The 18,325-nt window shown below is 54.8% G+C and overlaps 13 protein-coding genes across 13 annotated transcripts; 7 read left to right on the top strand and 6 right to left on the bottom strand. All coding sequences in view use genetic code 12, as the record gives it.

Moving 5' to 3' along the window:
• Positions 1–48: 48 nt before the first annotated feature.
• Positions 49–672, top strand: DIURU_004611 (uncharacterized protein; the record flags this gene model as incomplete). Its single annotated transcript, XM_034157504.1, has 1 exon — positions 49–672. The coding sequence occupies one exon, from the start codon at positions 49–51 to the stop codon at positions 670–672; it is 624 nt and encodes a 207-aa protein (XP_034010575.1).
• A 1,098-nt stretch (positions 673–1,770) lies between these two features.
• Positions 1,771–3,486, top strand: MFG1 (Mfg1p; the record flags this gene model as incomplete). Its single annotated transcript, XM_034157505.1, has 1 exon — positions 1,771–3,486. One exon carries the CDS (start codon positions 1,771–1,773, stop codon positions 3,484–3,486), a length of 1,716 nt encoding a protein of 571 aa, XP_034010576.1.
• A 483-nt stretch (positions 3,487–3,969) lies between these two features.
• On the top strand, positions 3,970–5,109 carry DIURU_004613 (uncharacterized protein; the record flags this gene model as incomplete). The annotated part of the gene is made up of 1 exon (XM_034157506.1): positions 3,970–5,109. The coding sequence occupies one exon, from the start codon at positions 3,970–3,972 to the stop codon at positions 5,107–5,109; it is 1,140 nt and encodes a 379-aa protein (XP_034010577.1).
• Positions 5,110–5,171: 62 nt separating this feature from the next.
• DIURU_004614 (uncharacterized protein) lies at positions 5,172–7,466 on the bottom strand (the record flags this gene model as incomplete). The annotated part of the gene is made up of 1 exon (XM_034157507.1): positions 5,172–7,466. The coding sequence occupies one exon, from the start codon at positions 7,464–7,466 to the stop codon at positions 5,172–5,174; it is 2,295 nt and encodes a 764-aa protein (XP_034010578.1).
• Positions 7,467–8,247: 781 nt separating this feature from the next.
• On the top strand, positions 8,248–8,796 carry AHP2 (Ahp2p; the record flags this gene model as incomplete). The annotated part of the gene is made up of 1 exon (XM_034157508.1): positions 8,248–8,796. One exon carries the CDS (start codon positions 8,248–8,250, stop codon positions 8,794–8,796), a length of 549 nt encoding a protein of 182 aa, XP_034010579.1.
• Positions 8,797–8,957: 161 nt separating this feature from the next.
• Positions 8,958–9,446, bottom strand: CYP1 (peptidylprolyl isomerase; the record flags this gene model as incomplete). Its single annotated transcript, XM_034157509.1, has 1 exon — positions 8,958–9,446. One exon carries the CDS (start codon positions 9,444–9,446, stop codon positions 8,958–8,960), a length of 489 nt encoding a protein of 162 aa, XP_034010580.1.
• A 328-nt stretch (positions 9,447–9,774) lies between these two features.
• On the bottom strand, positions 9,775–12,456 carry DIURU_004617 (uncharacterized protein; the record flags this gene model as incomplete). The annotated part of the gene is made up of 1 exon (XM_034157510.1): positions 9,775–12,456. One exon carries the CDS (start codon positions 12,454–12,456, stop codon positions 9,775–9,777), a length of 2,682 nt encoding a protein of 893 aa, XP_034010581.1.
• A 213-nt stretch (positions 12,457–12,669) lies between these two features.
• On the bottom strand, positions 12,670–13,296 carry NBP2 (Nbp2p; the record flags this gene model as incomplete). Its single annotated transcript, XM_034157511.1, has 1 exon — positions 12,670–13,296. The coding sequence occupies one exon, from the start codon at positions 13,294–13,296 to the stop codon at positions 12,670–12,672; it is 627 nt and encodes a 208-aa protein (XP_034010582.1).
• Positions 13,297–13,784: 488 nt separating this feature from the next.
• GIR2 (Gir2p) lies at positions 13,785–14,468 on the top strand (the record flags this gene model as incomplete). The annotated part of the gene is made up of 1 exon (XM_034157512.1): positions 13,785–14,468. One exon carries the CDS (start codon positions 13,785–13,787, stop codon positions 14,466–14,468), a length of 684 nt encoding a protein of 227 aa, XP_034010583.1.
• A 31-nt stretch (positions 14,469–14,499) lies between these two features.
• On the bottom strand, positions 14,500–15,015 carry FYV5 (Fyv5p; the record flags this gene model as incomplete). Its single annotated transcript, XM_034157514.1, has 1 exon — positions 14,500–15,015. The coding sequence occupies one exon, from the start codon at positions 15,013–15,015 to the stop codon at positions 14,500–14,502; it is 516 nt and encodes a 171-aa protein (XP_034010584.1).
• A 206-nt stretch (positions 15,016–15,221) lies between these two features.
• Positions 15,222–16,232, bottom strand: SNF4 (AMP-activated serine/threonine-protein kinase regulatory subunit; the record flags this gene model as incomplete). Its single annotated transcript, XM_034157515.1, has 1 exon — positions 15,222–16,232. One exon carries the CDS (start codon positions 16,230–16,232, stop codon positions 15,222–15,224), a length of 1,011 nt encoding a protein of 336 aa, XP_034010585.1.
• A 286-nt stretch (positions 16,233–16,518) lies between these two features.
• Positions 16,519–17,301, top strand: DIURU_004622 (U2 snRNP complex subunit; the record flags this gene model as incomplete). Its single annotated transcript, XM_034157516.1, has 1 exon — positions 16,519–17,301. One exon carries the CDS (start codon positions 16,519–16,521, stop codon positions 17,299–17,301), a length of 783 nt encoding a protein of 260 aa, XP_034010586.1.
• A 44-nt stretch (positions 17,302–17,345) lies between these two features.
• On the top strand, positions 17,346–18,257 carry DIURU_004623 (uncharacterized protein; the record flags this gene model as incomplete). The annotated part of the gene is made up of 1 exon (XM_034157517.1): positions 17,346–18,257. One exon carries the CDS (start codon positions 17,346–17,348, stop codon positions 18,255–18,257), a length of 912 nt encoding a protein of 303 aa, XP_034010587.1.
• Between the last annotated feature and the right edge of the window lie 68 nt (positions 18,258–18,325).

The raw sequence follows: 18,325 nt of genomic DNA on the forward strand, positions 1-18,325 counted from the left end.
GCCATTATTGTCGAGTCCATATCAACCTTGATCAACCAGTGCGACCTCATGGGACCTCGCCTCATTGTCTCCAGCGACGAGCTGGACGAAGACCAGCTTTCCGACGTCGGCTCCTACGTGTCGGAGGAGCTTGATACTTATGCACAGGACGGCAACGACTCGTTAAAACCTCTGGATCTGGCCGAGGACGACGACGACGATGACGAAGACTACGACGTGAACCCCGTGGCAAAACCGGCTCCCACGACCAAACTGTCAAGAAAACGAGTGATCAGTGAAGACGACGATGGTGTTGATGAAGACGATGACGACGAAGAAGTGTATGAGGCCAGTCTGACGCTGAGACGGCGCAAATTGGACAACGACGCCGTGATGGAGCTCCCTAACCTGAGACAACGCAGCCGGAACGAGGAGCAAATTGCTCTTCGTAAAGCGGAGTCGGCTCGTCGTCGGGCTGACTATAAGAGTAAAGCCGAGGAAGAGGAGAAGCGGGATACGGTGAACAAATTGCTTAAACGGCGAGCGGCCAAGGCCAAAGACGGCGACGACGCTGACGACGAGGCCAAACTGGCTGCGTATAAGCCGAGACGGCCGATGCGAACCCACCCGGCGTTCTGGTCGTATGTCTCGACGAAAGAGCGGGAAACCTTGACCGTCCACGGCATCTTGTAACGAATAACGACTACAGTAAAATCAATTTGAAACGAAATGTAAAAACACTGGCAAATGCATTAATGTTAGTACTCGACCTTTACTATAGGCTTGTTCGTAGTTAGGGGTTACAAAAGCTAATCTTGCACTGCTGGCAGATGACGTCGGGCGTCTAACGAGATAGACGAGCGTTACAATACGGGGGGGCCACTCGCACCGCCCGTGGGAAATTTCTCGGTATTGCCACGAACCCCGTGCGACGAAAAAGAAAAACTTGGCAGGCGGCGAGCCAGCGGAAGGGATCGACACCGGTGCGATCGCCCTGAGGGTGCGAGATTGTGTGACTTGCTTATAAACCTATACTAGCGGATCGCCTCTCATAACCATCGAATTCGCTTGGCTAGCCTAATCCAGTAACTGATAGTAGACATCGAAATGAATACCACCGGTGCCGTAACTGGCCCCCTCCTCGCGGTTTGTGTCACTATACCCAAAAAGGGTTGTGTCTGCCAACCCTCGTAAACCGCCCCGTCCGCCCGCGTGTAATGTACCAATGCTATAAAGACTAAAGGATTGGCGATGAGGGTAGCACGCTTGGCGTCGTGTGTACTTTGGTATTACCTTTCTACTTTAGCCATCTACATCTTCATTAAGAGATCTTTGCCCTCGTACGAGACACGGCGATTAACACTCATAGATGTGGGGCGTGTGGTCTCGATGTACCACGCTGCCCCCTTTAATACTGTGGCCACCACGAGGGTGACGCACTTCGAAAAGTGCAGACGAAAAAGCGAACCAAATGAAACTAAACCACCACTAAGTAATTATCCTCACCCCATGCTATAATCACCCCCTGTTAACTCCCTCAAACAGCTCGTAGCCATGGGTTCCATTGCCTCTGGTTTCCCCTCACTTCCACCAGGTTTTTTTTCGGTCGCGCACAGTTATATGCACCGCGCTACGGGAGCTGTCAATCGTTACACCGAGCGTTGACGGGGAGCTACAACACTCGCTGGTCCGTGCGCTTTTTGCTCAATCCACCGCCACCCCACCCCTTTGTGCTGACCACGCTCCCAAAAAGTTGCGCGTACCCGGTTGGCTGTCTCGAGTCATAGTGCCATGAACCAGAACCCCGGCGGCGGCAACGGCATCGTCAACAACCCCCACATGATGAACATGTACCCGCAACAGCACCCGCAACAGCCTCAGCAGCGCCAGATGATGGCCCAGCAGCAGTATCTGCAGCAGCAGCAGACCATGATGATGGCCCAGCAGCAGCAGCAACAGCCGGGCCAGCCCCAGACGCCCCAGGGCGGCCAGCTCCAGCTGGGACCCCAGCAGCGCTTCCAAATGCAACAGCGCCAGCTCCAACAGCAACGCCAGCTCCAACAACAGCAACAACAACAGCAACAGGGACAACCCCAGCCGCCCCAGTCGCAGCAGATGCCTCAGGGCCAGCCTCAAGGCCAACAGCCTCAAGTGGTCATGGGCCACGTCGTCGGCCAGCAGCCGCCGCCACTGGCGAAAGGAGGTCCCTACATGAACCCCCTGGCCAATAACTCGCAAAATCACACGCCACAGATCCCGCAACTGCTGGGGTTCGTGCTGGGACCTCAACCGATGGCTCCCCTGGGCCAGCCGCCAGTGAGGTCACAAATGGGACCCCAACTGCAGGCACACACTCAACCACCGACACCCCAGCCTCCAGGAGCCCAGCCTGGTGGGCCGATGATGCCGCAGATGGCGGGTAACAGCCAGCCAGGAGCCCAGGCGCGAGCAGGCCAACCGCCGGGTCCCCAGCCGTATAACCCACAAATGCGAGCGGGACAAGCAGGTCCGATGCCCCAGAGGCAAGACCAACAACAACAGGTGGAGATCCATGCCAAGATCTTCCGGCGAAATTTGGGCAACGCCGGCGTGGTGCGAATACTCGACTTGATCGACCAGATCCTGGGGGAACTGCGGGACAAATTGCGCAGTATTGAGTACTGGCAGCGGGTGGCCCAGGTGTTCCTTTTACCCACCACTTCGCTACGGTTTACCACTACTCCTCAGCTGCAACCGGGAAGCAAAAAGAACCTGCCCCACATGTCGGGTGGGTTTATGGGGCTTGGCGCGGCTCAGAACGGCGGCCTGGTGCTATACGAGCTTAATCTGACCACCGCCCCCAGGTTCTTCGCTGCCGCGGTGGCGCTGTCGCTGATCCAGCTGTTCTACATCCACTTGCCGGGCCTCAAGTTCCAGGTATTCGCGTCGCAGGCGGTGCTCATCACCGCCAACGTGGTGATGACCTACGTGTACATGGACGGGTCGCTGGCGAAAGTGCACGGCGACATGAAGCTCTTGATGACGCGGGACTTCCGCATCGACTGGGCCGACGTCAAGTGCCACCTGTACCAGTCGTCGGTGCTGCTGGCCGCTCTCGAACGGCAATTGCACGCCTTCCAGGAGAAGACGGGCGTCGACGTGCTGGAGCTCATTTCCCAGGTGTGCCGGGGGCTGGAGGCGGCCAAACACGCCCGTACCGTGGGGCTCGACGATACGGCGATGCAAGTGATGCAGATCCTGGACGTCATGGGCCAGTTGCGTCTGTTGATGCAGTTCTCGATGGTGAACAACGTGGTGCTGCCGGTAAAGGCGTTGGACATGTTTGTCAATGCCAACCACGCGGCGGCGACGGCGGCGGGACAACCACCGCGGCCACCGCCGCTGGCAGGCCTGAAACGAGGCAGTGTGCTGTCACCATCACCACTCACGACGTTTGCTGAGGACCCGAAACAGGCCGCCCTCAAGAAGCGCAAAATGAGTAGTGTCGGCTCCCCCCTCACCAAGTGACGAACCACCCCTGGACATCAATACCAAACGATGACGCCTAATCTGTTTATTATTATTTTTTTTTTTCATCCCCACCACGGACTCCAAGCACACGAGGTATACTCACACGAGTTATAAGCTTGTGGATAATACTCGCTCGACAAAGTTGGTCCCTGCCATCGCTAATATACTAATTTATAGATTCCGCTATAATCCAGAGATTAATCGAGCATTGCAATTGTAGCTTCCACTAGTCGATTAATTCCAAGACCTTAGGTCAAAGTCTTTGGTGACCTTACATATCGATCTTAGTGACAATTTAGGCATCACTAAATCATGGCTATTGGTCAAACAAATTTCAAATATTCACCAAGTCATCGGTATAAATGAAAGTTTAGACATCAAATAAACCATTTATTTTTTCAGTTTGGTAGAGGCTTATCAGGGTCGTATACAGCCGTGGTGCGACTGGCCTCATCGCACGACCTGAGATACCTTTGAGAGATGAAGCACCCTTACCAGCAGGTGGCGATCACCAAAAGTGGCCACTTGGCGGCGACGTGCACCAACCACGTGTACGTGTTTGACCAGACCCTGGGTGCCCGCGTTGGCCAGTGGACCGACCCGATTGACCGTCAGCTGGCGCTTAAAGCCAAAGTGGCCGCTGAGGGTAAAACCACCAAAGTGGCCGAGCCGGGAGATAATGCCCCCGTCGCCTACGACATTGTTCGTATTCTCGATACCACTGCCACCCAATTATTGACGGCTACCGACCTGGATAAAGCGGTGGAGTTGTTTAATTTTAAGGAAAATGAACTCGACTTGATCCGCCGCCAGCCGTGTCCTAAACGTCCCAGCGCCGGTGCGTTCGTCACTGACAACGAAGTGGTGGTGGCGGATAAATTTGGTGACGTTTACGTGGTGGATAGCGGCAAGGAGATCGCCGACCCCAAGAAGATGGAACCGGTGCTTGGCCACGTCCTGCTTCTAAACCTGGTGGTGATGGCGGAACACGACGGCAAGAAATACATTATTACTGGTGACAGAGACGAACACGTCCGCGTGCTGCACTACCCGCAGCTGTTTGTGATTAAGCACTGGCTCTTTGGCCACTCCGAGTTTGTCGCTGCCCTCCACATCCCCCAACTGAACCCGGAATTATTGTTTAGTGCTGGTGGCGACGACTACGTGTGTGTGTGGAAGTGGTTTGATAACGAATTAGTGACCAAGATCGACGTGGCGCTGCAAATTAAACCCTACTTGGGTGAGGCTCACTTGCCGGCAGAGCGCTTCCGCACGCCGGAACTGGTGCCGGAAATGGTGGTGACGCGCCTCCAACTGTACCACCAGCAGTTATTTGTCCTTGTCGAACAGACCCCCGTGGTGCTTGTCTACAATTTCGATGGTTCGTTTAGCCACATGATCGAGGCTCTGGCTCTGATCACTGATTTCGCCGTCGACCCCGCTTCCGGCACCGTCTACGCTGCTGTCGACACCGACGAAACTCCCCTTATCGAAGGGTTCACCGCCACCGGCGACAAGGTCACCGTTCCCGAGTTTAGCCACGACGTCGACATCGAGCTGAGACTGGATGTCTACCCGTTGTACCCGCAAAAAGTGCTCCGCAAACACGGCGAGTACTAAGACTGTGTACTTGTGTATATATATGTGATCATGGCTATCGTCCTCGTTAATGCAAATGCTTTTCACGCCTTCTTTTTCCCCCACGCCCCCCAGCTCAGAATGAGCTTCGACATCGCCCAGTCGTCTTCACCGGCGGCGGCGGGGGCAGTAGCGGACGCCGTCTCCGTGGTGTCGGTAGCGGTTTCGGTAGTGGTCAGATTGGAGCTTTCCACCACCACTGGTTCGTCGGTAATAAACTTCAGCGCCTCCAGCAGTTGGTGGGGCGCCGCCGTCGGTACCGCCGGTTGTTTCCACCCACTGAAGAAATTGCTAATATTCTTTAATGGGTTCAGCCCGTCGTCAATATCGACGCCAACATGTCTCGGCTCGGCGAAATTGAAGATGAACTCGTCGGCCATGGCGTTCCAGATTTTGTAGTTGTTTGTTGCCCGCCACTGGTCGACCCACGCCTGGTTGAATGCCAGTAAGTCGCCCGAAGTGGCGTGGGAGTCCTCAAATCCGGGGGGAGGCTGGTTGAATTTGTCTCGGTACTGGCTGTAGCGAGTGGTCAGGATAAGCGACATGAGGTAATCTTCAAATCCGTAGCGGATATAGTCGTCGTTCCCTTTAAACACGTCCTCGCCGTGTTCGCCAATTTGATGGATGATCAGATTGATAAACTTTTTATCGTTAGAGCTCAAGTTGTATTCGTCGCCTTTGCCCTGAGGGAACGTCACTTCCGACGTGTCCAAGTTGATGATGATGTCGACGCCAAACAGTTTCGCTTGATTGACGAATAATAAGTTGGAACAACCGATCATAAACGAGTCAATGGCAAGCTGGTCAAGCTGTTGTAACGGCAAGTACGGGTTCCAGTAGGCGTTTTTAGTGTTGAAGAGCTGGAGGGGGAGGCCAAAGAACCTAAGCATCAGTCGGCGATTAGTGGTATTAAGACTGGTAGGTTTGGAAAGGGGGCCGTTGGTCTCCACGTAGTCAATTAAGGGACACCCCAGGTCGTCCAAGTTGTTGATCAAGTTGGGGATAAGCGAGATTAAGTTGTTTTGGAACAATGTGAGTAGCTCGATATTAGTGTTGGAGTAAATGACGATTTTCTTCTCCAATAAGAGCGCCTTGTATATCACCATAAACTGTTGCTTGAACTTCATGATCGTCGCCCGTAAGTCCAAATTGACAAAGAATTCCTCCTCATCTTTAAGCACCCGTTGTTGTTCGTGAAGTAATACGTCGTTAACAACGTCATTCGTGGTGGTATCGTCCATCTTGAACGAGCCGTTGAGGTTATCAAACAAGTCCTCAAGCACTTGCTTATTGTCGAAGGTTTCTTGCATAAAGTACAGCTTGGTGATGATGGAGAGTTTCTCCTTAATCTTGGCGAATACTGGCTGTTTGCGGACAATCACCACCACTGCCTTCTGTACCATCGACCGGGTGATATCTTTATCCTTTCTCCCTTCTTCCAGCAAGTCCAGCGTCTTTACTTGGCACACACACGAGCATCCAAACAACGTCTTCAAGTGACGAGGGTCCCCTTGAAACAGGTTAAGCTCCTTCATATCGTCAAGCAGTTCTCCCGTCTTGAAATCGTACACCAAATTGAAGTTGGAGAACGTTTCTTCGAATAAATGGGAGCCATCGGGTAAGGCTTGGAACGGCAAGTTGCGGAATAGCAGCGGGTGGTACTCCGGGTGGTAGTTCAGCCGCCACCATTGCACTTCCGGCCCGCGCTGGTGGTGGAAGTCGACGAGACACATGGCGAAAATCATATCCAGGTTAGCGTCGGCCGTCAGCTTTGGTGGTTCCGGCTTGGTAAACGGTAAGTTGCGGATCTCGATCAGGTGGCGTTTAACCAGCTGGGCCAGGTGGCTCAGCGATACCAGGGCTGCCAGCATTGCCAGGGCCACCAGGCGTCGTTTTTCGGACCCTTCAACGGCGGGAGTAAGCACATTTTGGGTGGTTGTGAAATTGGCTGCGGTGGGGGTCAGCGGCTGAGTACTGGGAGTTGACGGGTATATCTTAGAGTGGCGGCTCAGTAGACGCATGGGACGACACTGGAACTCGCCTCCAGCGTCGCTCAGCTTCAGCAGCGAGCTGTGGGACAGGCGGCGGCCCAGATCGACCAGCGAGGCCAGGTGGCGCCTCAGGTCGGTCAGCGACGACGGGAGCACCACCAGCTGGCGGAACAAGTCGACCAGGGCCATCAGCACTCGTTTCGACCCGCTCAGCACCAGCTGGCGCTTCAGGGCCAGCTCCAGGCGCTGCTTCAGGAGCCTGATGGGGCGGGCGTGGAACTCTTCCCCTTCCAGCAAAACCTCCAGGGTGTTGGGCAGGGTGGCGGCGTGGTCGTCGCCGGGATCCATCGTAGGGGTGGGGAGTGGCAACAACGAGCGGTGTCAGGAAAGAGAAAGCGCTTTCGTTTGGGGAGATGCCTGGGAGAGAGCACTGCGTATAGTGACGTTACCAGTGCATGACGACCTCTCGGTGGTTTTGTCGATTGCGAGCACTGGGTCACGAATTTACTATAGTATCTTCCCCCTTGATCCCGGCTCAATATGCACACCGAAATTCACCGAAGCGACAAGCACGATCGATACTCGTGAGACTTAAGCTGATTGCGGCTATGGCTGGCATTGATTGACCACGGGCTTGTCCTACCACCTTGCCTAGTCTTTCTGAGCCTGCATGAGCGTGCTTTATTTATCTCAATCGCGTCGCGCTTTTTTGCACCAGCTTAAAAGGACAACACGAGCGTGAGAAATATGTCGAGGGGAACGCGGTTACCGCGACGGACGGCTGAACCGTCGTTTAGCTCACCAACCTCGAAAAAACCTCGAAAAAGACAGCAATTTACTTATATTTTCGCCTTAGCTCGCCAATTGAGTGGTAACAGGTCCACGGAACGTCAATATTACCATGGTAAATGGCCTAGGCTTGGTAGTTTAAATGATAGGTAATAGCTACGTATGGCTACGCCACTGGAAATGCTACCCAAAGCCTTTGATGTTCGCAAAATTTTCGCACCACGCTGGCAATGGCTCGCGCTGGCCCCGCTCGCTATGGCCCACTCGCTGTGGCCCCACTTTTTTTTTTCGTTCGCACCCTATAGTCGCATGCGAATACCACTCCCATACATTAATAATCATGGGGCTCACCGTCGGCGACGACTTCCCTCGCGGGGTGCAATTCAAACACGTGCCCATCGACTGGGCCGACCTCAGCGTGCTCAATCCGTTGCAATGTGACCGGCCCCAGGTGCTTGAACTTGATGGGGTTGTCACCACGGGGAAAACGGTGGTGGTGGGGGTGCCCGGGGCGTTCACCCCGACGTGTACTGAGACCCACATTCCGGGGTATTTGCTGAAGCTTGCGCAATTAAAGCACGCCGGCGTCGACTCCCTCGTCGTGTACACTGGTAACGACGCGTTTGTGGTGCTGGCGTGGGGTAAGCTTCTTTTGGCGCTGGCCCACTTGGACGCTGGTGACGCTAATGCCGCCTACCCTAAAGTGTACTTTGCCAGTGACGGCGACGCGAAGTACTCTGAAAGCATTGGATTACTAAAGGGGCCCGGCCGCCCCGTTCGCCACGCAGCAATCATCGACGCCGGCAAAGTGGCGTGGTTTGCCCACGAGACGGAGCTGGGGGTCCATGTGCTGGGGGTCGACTCAGTGTTGGCGGCGTTGGCCCAGTAAGCTGACGTCATCGTTTAGTCGTCGGTCTTTTCGCAAATGGGGGAATTAGCGATCCGGGCCGCACACCCCCGCCCCCTTCGACGAAACCCTAAGTAAACCCTAAGTATATGGTTTCTACACTCAATTGATACGTAAACTTGAGTTAAACTATGAAAGCAAACTTACAATTGGCCGGCGTCGTCAATGACAACCTTGGCCGAGGTGGCGCCGGAGTTGGAGCCAAAGCCTTCGATCTTCTTGACAATGTCGAAGCCGTCGACAACTTCACCAAACACAACGTGCTTGCCGTCCAACCAGGGGGTCTTGACGGTGGTGATGAAGAACTGCGACCCGTTGGTGTTGGGGCCGGCGTTGGCCATCGACAACAAGCCAGGGCGGTCGTGTCTCTTGACGAAGTTTTCGTCGGGGAACTTTTCGCCGTAGATCGACTTGCCCCCGGTACCGTTGCCGCGGGTGAAGTCACCCCCTTGCAACATGAACTCGGGGATCACTCTGTGGAAAGCAGACCCCTTGTAGCCGAAACCCTTTTCGCCAGTGCAAAGAGCCCGGAAGTTTTCCGTGGTCTTGGGGACGACGTCGTCGTACAATTGGAAGGTGATACGACCCAACTTTTGGCCGTCGGCGGAAACGTCAAAGAAAACCTTGCTCATGTTTGGTGGTGATGCAATTGAGAATCTTTAACCCGGGAGTTACACGTTTTATATATGTGGGCCTGTATGCTCTGTTGCGGCAGCTACCAACGTGCGCCACCCAAAAAAAAAAACTAGGTAGACTTTTTTTTTTTTTTTTTTTTTGGAAAANTTTTTTTTTTTTATTGGAAAATTCACTATATGCAGGTATCATAGAATGAAGTCGAAGGCCATAAATGGATCTATGCAGGTGCCAGGAGGCGATGAAAGCGGCAGGTGGGAATTTTTGGCAAAACGCCTCGCCGTCCGCAGCACGCAAGCCAGCGATGAGCAGCACGGAAAGCGTGTTTTAATGGTGGCGGGGGTATTCGGGGAATTGGCGCGAGTACCACGCCAACGTCTCCTTGGCCACGGCGACCGAGCCGGGTGTGCCCGCAAGACGCGGGGGTTCTCGTTCAACATTGCTGCTGTGGTGGTTAGGCATGTCTGGATCGATGACATCACCGTGCTCGGATGGTCCATGTGCAGGAAGACCACCATTTTTGCCACCACTACCACGGTTAGTGCCCCCCCAGCCGCCGTTGCTATCCAAAAGCCATTTAGTCGCCGAATCATTGGAACAAGGGTAGCCCTTGGGGCACTTTATCCGCCGGTCCCGGCATAGTTCACAGCCTTCTTCCTCGTCGTCATCACGGTACTGTATCTTGCCCGTATGGAAGCGCAAGTCAGTTAATGGGTTGTCTTTGTCGTTGTCGTTGTACTTGTTGGCGTTGCCGTCGTCGGCATTCTCGTCATTGTCGTCATTTTCGGCATTATCGGCATTGCCAGCGTCATCATCGCCGTCGTCAATATCGTCAACGCTACCGCCTTTGGCGATGAGGGCCTCTTTCCGTTTAAGGACCTTCTCCCAGCCAAAGCAGGCGGGTTTCCATTTACCTCTCACCAAGTAAGGGTTGACGCCATATTCGCCGCTTAGAGTACACTCGGGACACATAGCCTTGTGGTGGGCGGCACACGGCCGCCGCTGGTAGTCGGGGAACAACGGCGCCCGCCGGGGGCGTTTCCTCCACGTTTTCTGATTGTTGTACACATCGGTGGCGTAGGTACACTCGATGCCTTCGTTATAGCACCGGAGGCACTGGGGGCGGTCGCCGCTGCAATAGCCGTCGTTTTGGGCGTAGACCACTTTTTGCTGGCATTGGAGACACGGCACCCAGCTCTCCAATTTCCCCTCGGTGTAGAGGATGGGGACGTCGTCGGCGTCGCTGTCGTCGGCGTTGTCTGTGTCGTAGTGGTAGTAGTGGTCGTCGTCGCTGTTATACTTGTCGTCGTCTTCGGAGGAGTAGTAGTCGGGCCCGCGTTCCCAGGGGAACGGGTCGGGGTAGTCGATGTCCATGTGGTCGGCCACCGCCTTATAGAACTGCTGGCGCCGCTCGTAGGTGTCGTGTTTCTTCAAGAAATTGCGTAATAGCTTCGGGGCGCGGTGCCGCCGCCGCCACTCGTCGATGACTTCATAGTGGGCATACTTGTCGTATTGGGGAAGGGTCACTCCCTTCAGCATCATGGTGAGCAACGCGTGTTCGTGGCCAATCAGGTCGACGATATCCTTGTAGTCGACCCGCTCCGTCTCCGCCCGTTCGAGCTCCTCCATCGCCGCCATCGTTTTACTGGTATCGTCGTCAGTGATGGCCACTTCGATCAAATCGTCGGGCTCCGATAGGTCCTTTTCTTGGGGTTCTCGAGAACTGATCCCGTGGATCAGCACCGTGTCCGCCGGTACCGGGTACCGTTGCGGCGGCGCCACCAGTTCCGGGGGCGTGGGGAAGAGTTTGCGCTCGTACTCGACGTCGATCGGCATCAGTTTGATCCCGCCAAACCAGTTGTAGTGAAGCCACCCTCTCTGGGAGAAAAACAACCGCGCCGACTCCTCTGGCGAAAGGTAGTTGCGGACAAGCTTCCCCTGCGACAATATCTCGAAGTCGAAGGGGAGGCGGAGCCGCTGGCTGAGTCCCGCCCAGTACATCGGCTTGCTGAGCTGCTCCGGGTTGCGGAGCCGCATCTGGTTGAGGGCGTCGTAGACGTCGTCGGCGATGACCCACTTCGCCTCCTGGCGCGCCAGCGTCCGCTGCAACCACTGGTCATAGGTGCCGTGGCCGTCGAAGGGGGGGTCAGGGTACTGGAGCGCCTTCATCGCCACGATCTCGGTGATGATGTTCGTCGTCATCGCCACCACCAACTGCTCGAGCAAAAGCGCCGCCCCCGCCGAGAGCTCGATGGTGCCCTCCTGGCCATCCCCCGCCGGCGGCGTGAGCCACGGTCTCTGTATCGGCTCGGGAAGCACGTTCTGTTTCGGGTAGATTTCTCGCCATAAGCGGGCGATTCTCGTCGACGGGTGGCGTAAGAGCTCCGGGAAACGTAAATTTGGCGGCATCGGCCCCCCCCGTGTCGCCGCCCACTCCTCCTCGAGCTGGTGTAGCGAGCAGTCGGGCGGTTCCCAATCCGTCATCCGTTTACTCTGGATATCTTCAAATATGAGGTACCCTTCGCTCATCTCGTAGGCGATGGGCATCTCGTCATAGGTAACCAATTCCAGCGCCAGGTACCCCTTTAAGTGTTTCGTCTTGCGTCTCTTGGTCACCGTATACGGGTACTCTTGGCGGCGTCCCTTGCGCTTCGCCCGTTGGAGCAGTTTGCGGAGCACGTTATAGTAGACCATGATCTCCTCCGCCAGCTTCAGCGGCAACTGCTCGGCAATCATGTCGATGCGGTGGATCAGATAGCGTTCCAATAGCCGGTAGAACTTATCCTTCTCTTGTGGCAGCCACAACAGCCCCGGGTGGCCCGAGTCGCCGTCAAACACCCGCCCGTCACTGGTGATGACCAGCGCCGGCAACGTCTGGTCCCACGGGTCGTTGACGCTGAAGAAATCCTGGACTTGCCGGTTGTAGAAATCGACGTACCCGGCAAGCGCGTACGGCGGCGGGTCGGGCGCTTTCTTCCTGGTCTTCCGCTCCTTCTTCCCCTGTTCCATTAAAAACGCCACACAAAACACGCCCTGTCTTAGTGAGACGAAAAAGCGCGATAACCACGACGATAAATGATTATGGAAATGACGACAAAAATGACTACAAATGACTACAAAACAAGTTTGGTAATGATGATATTATAGTACAGGTGATCGTTAAGGCGGGTAGCGCCTTGGTTTATGCAATCGTGGTCTCGTAGGGGGTAAAATGGCTGGGGGCTATTTGACGCGCAACTTGGCGACGTCTTCGACTAAGTGGTCGTCGTCGCCGTCCTCAAAGTCGGTGTCGACCCACTCGCCTTCATCGTCGTCGTCGTCGTCGTTCTGGGCGACAGCAGCGTCGGGAGGCAGCTCGAACCCGTTGAGGATGCTGGGCAAAAACGGGCGCGGGATATCCTCGATGATCCCCTGGCGGTCGTAGCAGATCTCCACGTACTCTTCGGGGACCAACCCCGTTTCCCCCAGCTCGGGGTCCTCGGCGACAAGCCACCCTTGCCCGTGGCGGTACAGGATCCAGATGATCTGGCCTTCTTTAAGCAACATCTCGTTATCGTTTTCCGGAGTAAACAGGAAGAGCGCGATCGCCTGGCGGTTGATCTCGTCCAGCGTCGCCGTGTCACCGTCGTCGTCAGACCCGGCTTCTTCATAAGCATCGTCGCTACCAGCAACGCCATCGTCGTCGCCGTCGCTGGCGTCGTCGTCGGCGGCGTCAGTGCCGTGGACGACGTCGCCGTCGTACCATAGTCGGTAGTCGCCGGCGTGGAAGTGGTGGGTGTCCGGGTACCCGAAGTCGCGTATCGACACCCCTGGCGGGAACACGCTCCGAAGCTTGTGTGTGGTTGCCATCGACGGGCGGGGCGTAAACGGCGGGTGGTGGTGGTGGTGGCTATGGCGGGACCAGAAAAACCAGGTGCGCACCAATAGTACAATTACGACAACAATGACACCCACCAGACAATGACCACCAACACTAAAAATATACCCTGAATTAGTCTAGTTTTTGGACTTGGAAACTGATTTTAATTACTAGTTTATTTGATTTATCGATGGACAAAGTCTGAAGTAAGCCATGGTCTTGTAATTGTGGCGGGTGGTCACATTCCGACTCGACCCCGACCACCGTAAAAGAAAAGAAATGCGGTAACAGCACTAGTTAAATCTGACAGCCAAGTCTAAATTTTTTCAAGGTATTTTATTTTTAATTTTGGTTCCTGAGGGAAGGTTATAACAATGGGACCCTTAAACATGTATTATATCTAGCCGTGTGTGTGTCCCTACTGGGAAAAAATCCCAACCTGCATATTGACTGCCCTAACACATTTTCACCAGGACCGATGGACTATAAGGAAGAACAGCTCCAGGAACTCGAGGTGCTCGAGTCCATTTACCCCGATGAGCTCGTCAAGGAGTCCGATACCCGTTTCTCCATCACCATTAGCCTTGACACCAATACTACGCGGGCTCATCGGGCGCTTCTCGAAGTACAATACCCTGAAGACTACCCTGAAACCGCCCCCACGCTTACAGTTACCGTCGATGCTGATGAAGACGACGACGACGACGATGAAGACGATGACGATGACCTGAACCAAGTGCGTGATTTGGCCGAGGAGATCGTGCTTGACCGCGACGACGTCAAACAGCTAGAGGCCCAGCTCGCCGAGGAAGTGGAGATGAATTTGGGGATGCCGATGGTGTTTGCCCTTGCCACCAAGCTTAAGGATGACGCCGAGCTTAGGTTCACCCAGAAAGTGGCGGCGGCTCAGGCGCAATACGACCGGGAGATCATGGAGCGAGAGAAGAAAGAACAACAAAAGTTTATCGGCACGCCGGTGACCAAAGAGCTGTTTGCCGAGTGGCGAGCCAAGTTCCGAAAGGAGATGAAGATCGACGAGCGGGACCAATTGCGCTTCCAGCAAATGCACCAGGGGAAAATGCTGGGTAAAGAAGTGTTTGAGAAGGGGCTCGCCGGCGACGACGACGACCTCGCCGAAGACATGGCCAAGCTCGAAACGTAATGCATAATGAATATAGTTAATATAAATCGGTCTATTTAGTCTCCTTCTTGATCTTGTCGAGTAAATTGTTAATACGAGGGCCCATCATCGGCTGGCCTTTACGGGTCCGCTTGTCGATACGGGCCCGGTGGCGTTGTCTGAGCTTTTCCTGGGACTCGAGTGCCTGCTTTTGTTCACGTACCCGCTCAAGCTGGCGTAACCGCTTCTCGTTCTTGCGTTGTTTGATCAACTCTCGCCGGTCATTATACGTCATCGGTTTAGGCGCCTCCTTGGGTTTCAGCGACTCGGATTGACGCTTGTCAGTAGCAGCGTCTTCTTGGCTATCGCTGGCATCTTCATTAGCCTTATCAGCCTCTTCCTTAGCCTCATCTTTAGCCTCATCAGCCTCATGCCTTGACTTCGGCTTTTCTGGGGGCTGGTAGCCTTCCTTTTCCAAAAGCTTAAAGTAGTTCTTCCTTATCCGGGCCCGGTGGGTCAACGCCTTCTTGATCTCATGCGTCTTGGCCTCCTTGCCCACTAGTCGTTTATACGGACGCGATGGCGGCATCGTGGATAGCTAGCGATGAGTGCGCACTAGCAATGGCTGATAACGGTACCACTACCCTTAATCTAAGCCAAACAGTAAGATCAAAAATAAACAAAAACAAAAATGCTATAGTATCGGATATTAGGTTAATTTAGATGATTAAGTGGTAGTCGTTCAGACTACTAAGCTACGGTATCGTAATATCCATCTAGGTATTAGTACATGAGTTAGTCCAGGAGGTCTTCGCCAAAGAGAATGTAGTGCAAAATGTCGCTCAACGTGATCACCGACACCAACTTGCACTCGTCGTCGACGACAAACAACCGGTGCAAGCGCGACTTGCGGATGGTGTCCATGATCGTGCTCAACCGGTCGTTGAACGTACACGTGTGCACCCCTTCAAAGTCTTCGGGACGCCTTAAGAGGGCGTCGCCGATAGTAAGGTCGAGCTCGTTGAAGTTGCCGCCTTTCACCAACCCCAAGATGTCGACGACTTCGTAGACGTTAATCAATTTGCCTTGGTCGTCGACCACGGGCACCGACAGCACCAGTTTTTCCGCTAACAAGTGGATGATATCGATCACGCGAGTGTTCATGGTACAGGTAGCGATGGGCTTAGCCTCGCCGAGCCCCGGCAAGTGCTTTATCGGTTTAAGTAACATCTTGGTCTCTTTACAATTAAGCGCCACGAACTTAAGGATACGGTACTGAGTTAAAACCAGCACCACGATCTCGCGGTGGGTCTTTTCGTCCTCGTCGATCAACGGCACCCGGCGCGCTCTCAGCTGGAGCATGTTGACACAGGCTTCGTACAACAGCTTAAACGGGTGGATCAGGATCGTCTCGATGGGCTGGGCGCCGATCGCCCGCTCGATATCGCGTAACCCGTCCAACGTGAGCTGGTCGACCAACTCGTACTTGTCCGGGTTCTGGAAATAGTACTGGATGACGTTGACAAAGTCCAGCAGGGTCAACAACCCGTCGAACCGCAGTGTCTTCAGGTTCCACAACGGGGCCAGCACGATGTTGTTCTGGAGCAAGATCGTGAGCAGTTTTTTCACCAACAACAGCGTGTCGAGCACCACAAGCCGGTACAGCACCGGCAACACGTCGTACAGCGTTTTCAGCTGGAGAAATAGCCGGATGGCCTTGATGCCGATCTTCTGGTCCTGGTCGATCTGCTCCAGCGTCAAGCTGAGGATATACTCGTTCGGGGTGTTGGCAGCCGCCACGGACATCGTGTGGTGTGGGGGTGTGGGGGTGGTGGTGGTGGTGGTGGTTGTGGAGACGGGAGGGAAGGGTTCCGGTGGACGTCGTGCGTGGCACGTGAGACTCCAGGAGATATCGGAAACAGAGAGGACACCAGGAAAGGAAGACTATATAAGTGTTAATGAATAGTAAAGAGTGATATGAAACGTCAGGTAAAGTGATTTATCATGTTTTTCATCTAATTTGTTTATATCAAAGCTTAGTTTCAGTAGTATTGTGTGCGCGCTGAGGAGGCACTCAAAGGAACAGTGGCTGATGGATAGGGAAGCTTCCCCCAAAGCTGACGATGACGATAACCGGCTCCAGATAAAGCAGCACCGCCAGCAGCAGCGCAACAAGCTCCACCAGGCGATTGCGTCGCTCCGCCAGGAGTTCGGCCAGAAGGGACTGGTGTTTGTCCTGGGCCTCCCCCCAGATACCACTCTCGATGAGGTAGTCGAGCTTTTCGGCAAGTATGGCCCGTTACAGCAAAATACTCAACATAAACGGCCACGGGTGAAAATGTACTATGATCACGACCGGTTTAAGGGCGAGTGTACCGTGTTTTACGATACTGTGGTCAGTGCTGCTCAAGCGATCGAATTGGCCGATGGCACCACCGTCCGCGGCCATACCATCAAAGTGGAAGAAGCAATCCATCGGCAAAAGCCGGCAACGCCTCAATTTGGCGGCCAGCCCCTGGCAGCGGCACCCTCGGCCGAGTTCGGTAAACCGAAAGTGGCGCTATCGTACGAGGAAAAACTCGAGCTTGAACGGCGGAAACTACTGCTTAAATCAACATCACTCCGCATTGAAAATATGTTCCGTCCGTTAGAGTTTGATAGACAGCTTCAGGAGGATATTGAGGCCGATATCGTGGAAGAGTGCCACCGCCTTGGTGTCGATAACGTCACCGTCGCCTTTGATGGCACTGCTGTGACAGTTGCTACCCCCACTGCCCATGACGCAACCACCGTGCTCAACAAATTCCACGACCGGTGGTACGATGGCCTTAAACTTTCCGTCTCCCGGATTGCCCCCACTGACAAACAGGATTAAATACCCGAGCTATACACGTTGTTTTCCTCGTTATTTTACTCATTATGACGAAATTTGCATTGATCGTTGGCGCTACCGGTGGCATTGGCCAGGCGCTTGCCCGCCAGTTCAGAGGCAAGGGCTACCTGGTGGTGTGCTTTGCCCCGCACCGGTTTGCCCTGGAGCTCGACGAGATGAAGCTGACGTTGGGAGTGATCCCTTACTGCATGGACATCACCAGCATCGACGACATCCGCCGCGCCCGCCAGTTCATCAAGGACACCACCGGCGGCCGCCTCGACACGTTGTACGTCAACCTGGGCGTCGCCTACGCCCACCCGGCCGTCGAGTACGACGACGCCCGCATGGAACAGGTTTTCCGCGTCAACTTGCTCGGCCCCATCCACGTGTGCAAGTACTTGGCCAAATACGTCGTCGCCACCAAGGGGACGATTGTGTTTACCACCTCGATCGCCGCCTGCGTCCCGTTGGCGTGGACGGCGGTGTACGGGCTGCTGAAGGCCGGGCTCGACAGCTACGCCCGCTACTTGCACCACGAGTTGTCCCCGTTTGGCGTGTCGGTGTACCTGGTGATTACGGGTGGTGTCGACACCGCCATTGCCGCCCACGCCCACGAGGACTCCCCCAGCTTCGACACCGAGTTGTACCGGGTGCCCGAGATGGCCCAGCTGGTGATGGCGGCGTCGCAGATGACGAAGAACGCCACTAACCCCGACGACTACGCCAAGGTGGTGGTGCCGGTGGTGTCGGCGCACTCGCCTAAGTTCCACGTCTACGCCGGCCAGAGCGGGTGGCTCATGGGGTGGTTGCTGCGGTACCTCCCCGAGTCGTGGGTGCTGTGGGTGATTGCCCGCAAGTACAAGCAGGACGCGGTGTTTGTGCTGGCGAAGGCCAAAGCCGCCGCCGAGGCCAGAGCCGAAGCCCGTGACCAGCAAAAGCCGGTGAAACACGACTAGTTATTTATGTTACGTAAAACCTTGTACTACACATTGGTGTATCGTGTGTAATCATTTTCTATAAATAG

Source organism: Diutina rugosa (genome assembly GCF_008704595.1).
Source record: "Diutina rugosa strain CBS 613 chromosome Unknown scaffold53_size124246, whole genome shotgun sequence".
In the NCBI taxonomy this organism is placed as follows: domain Eukaryota; kingdom Fungi; phylum Ascomycota; class Pichiomycetes; order Serinales; family Debaryomycetaceae; genus Diutina; species Diutina rugosa.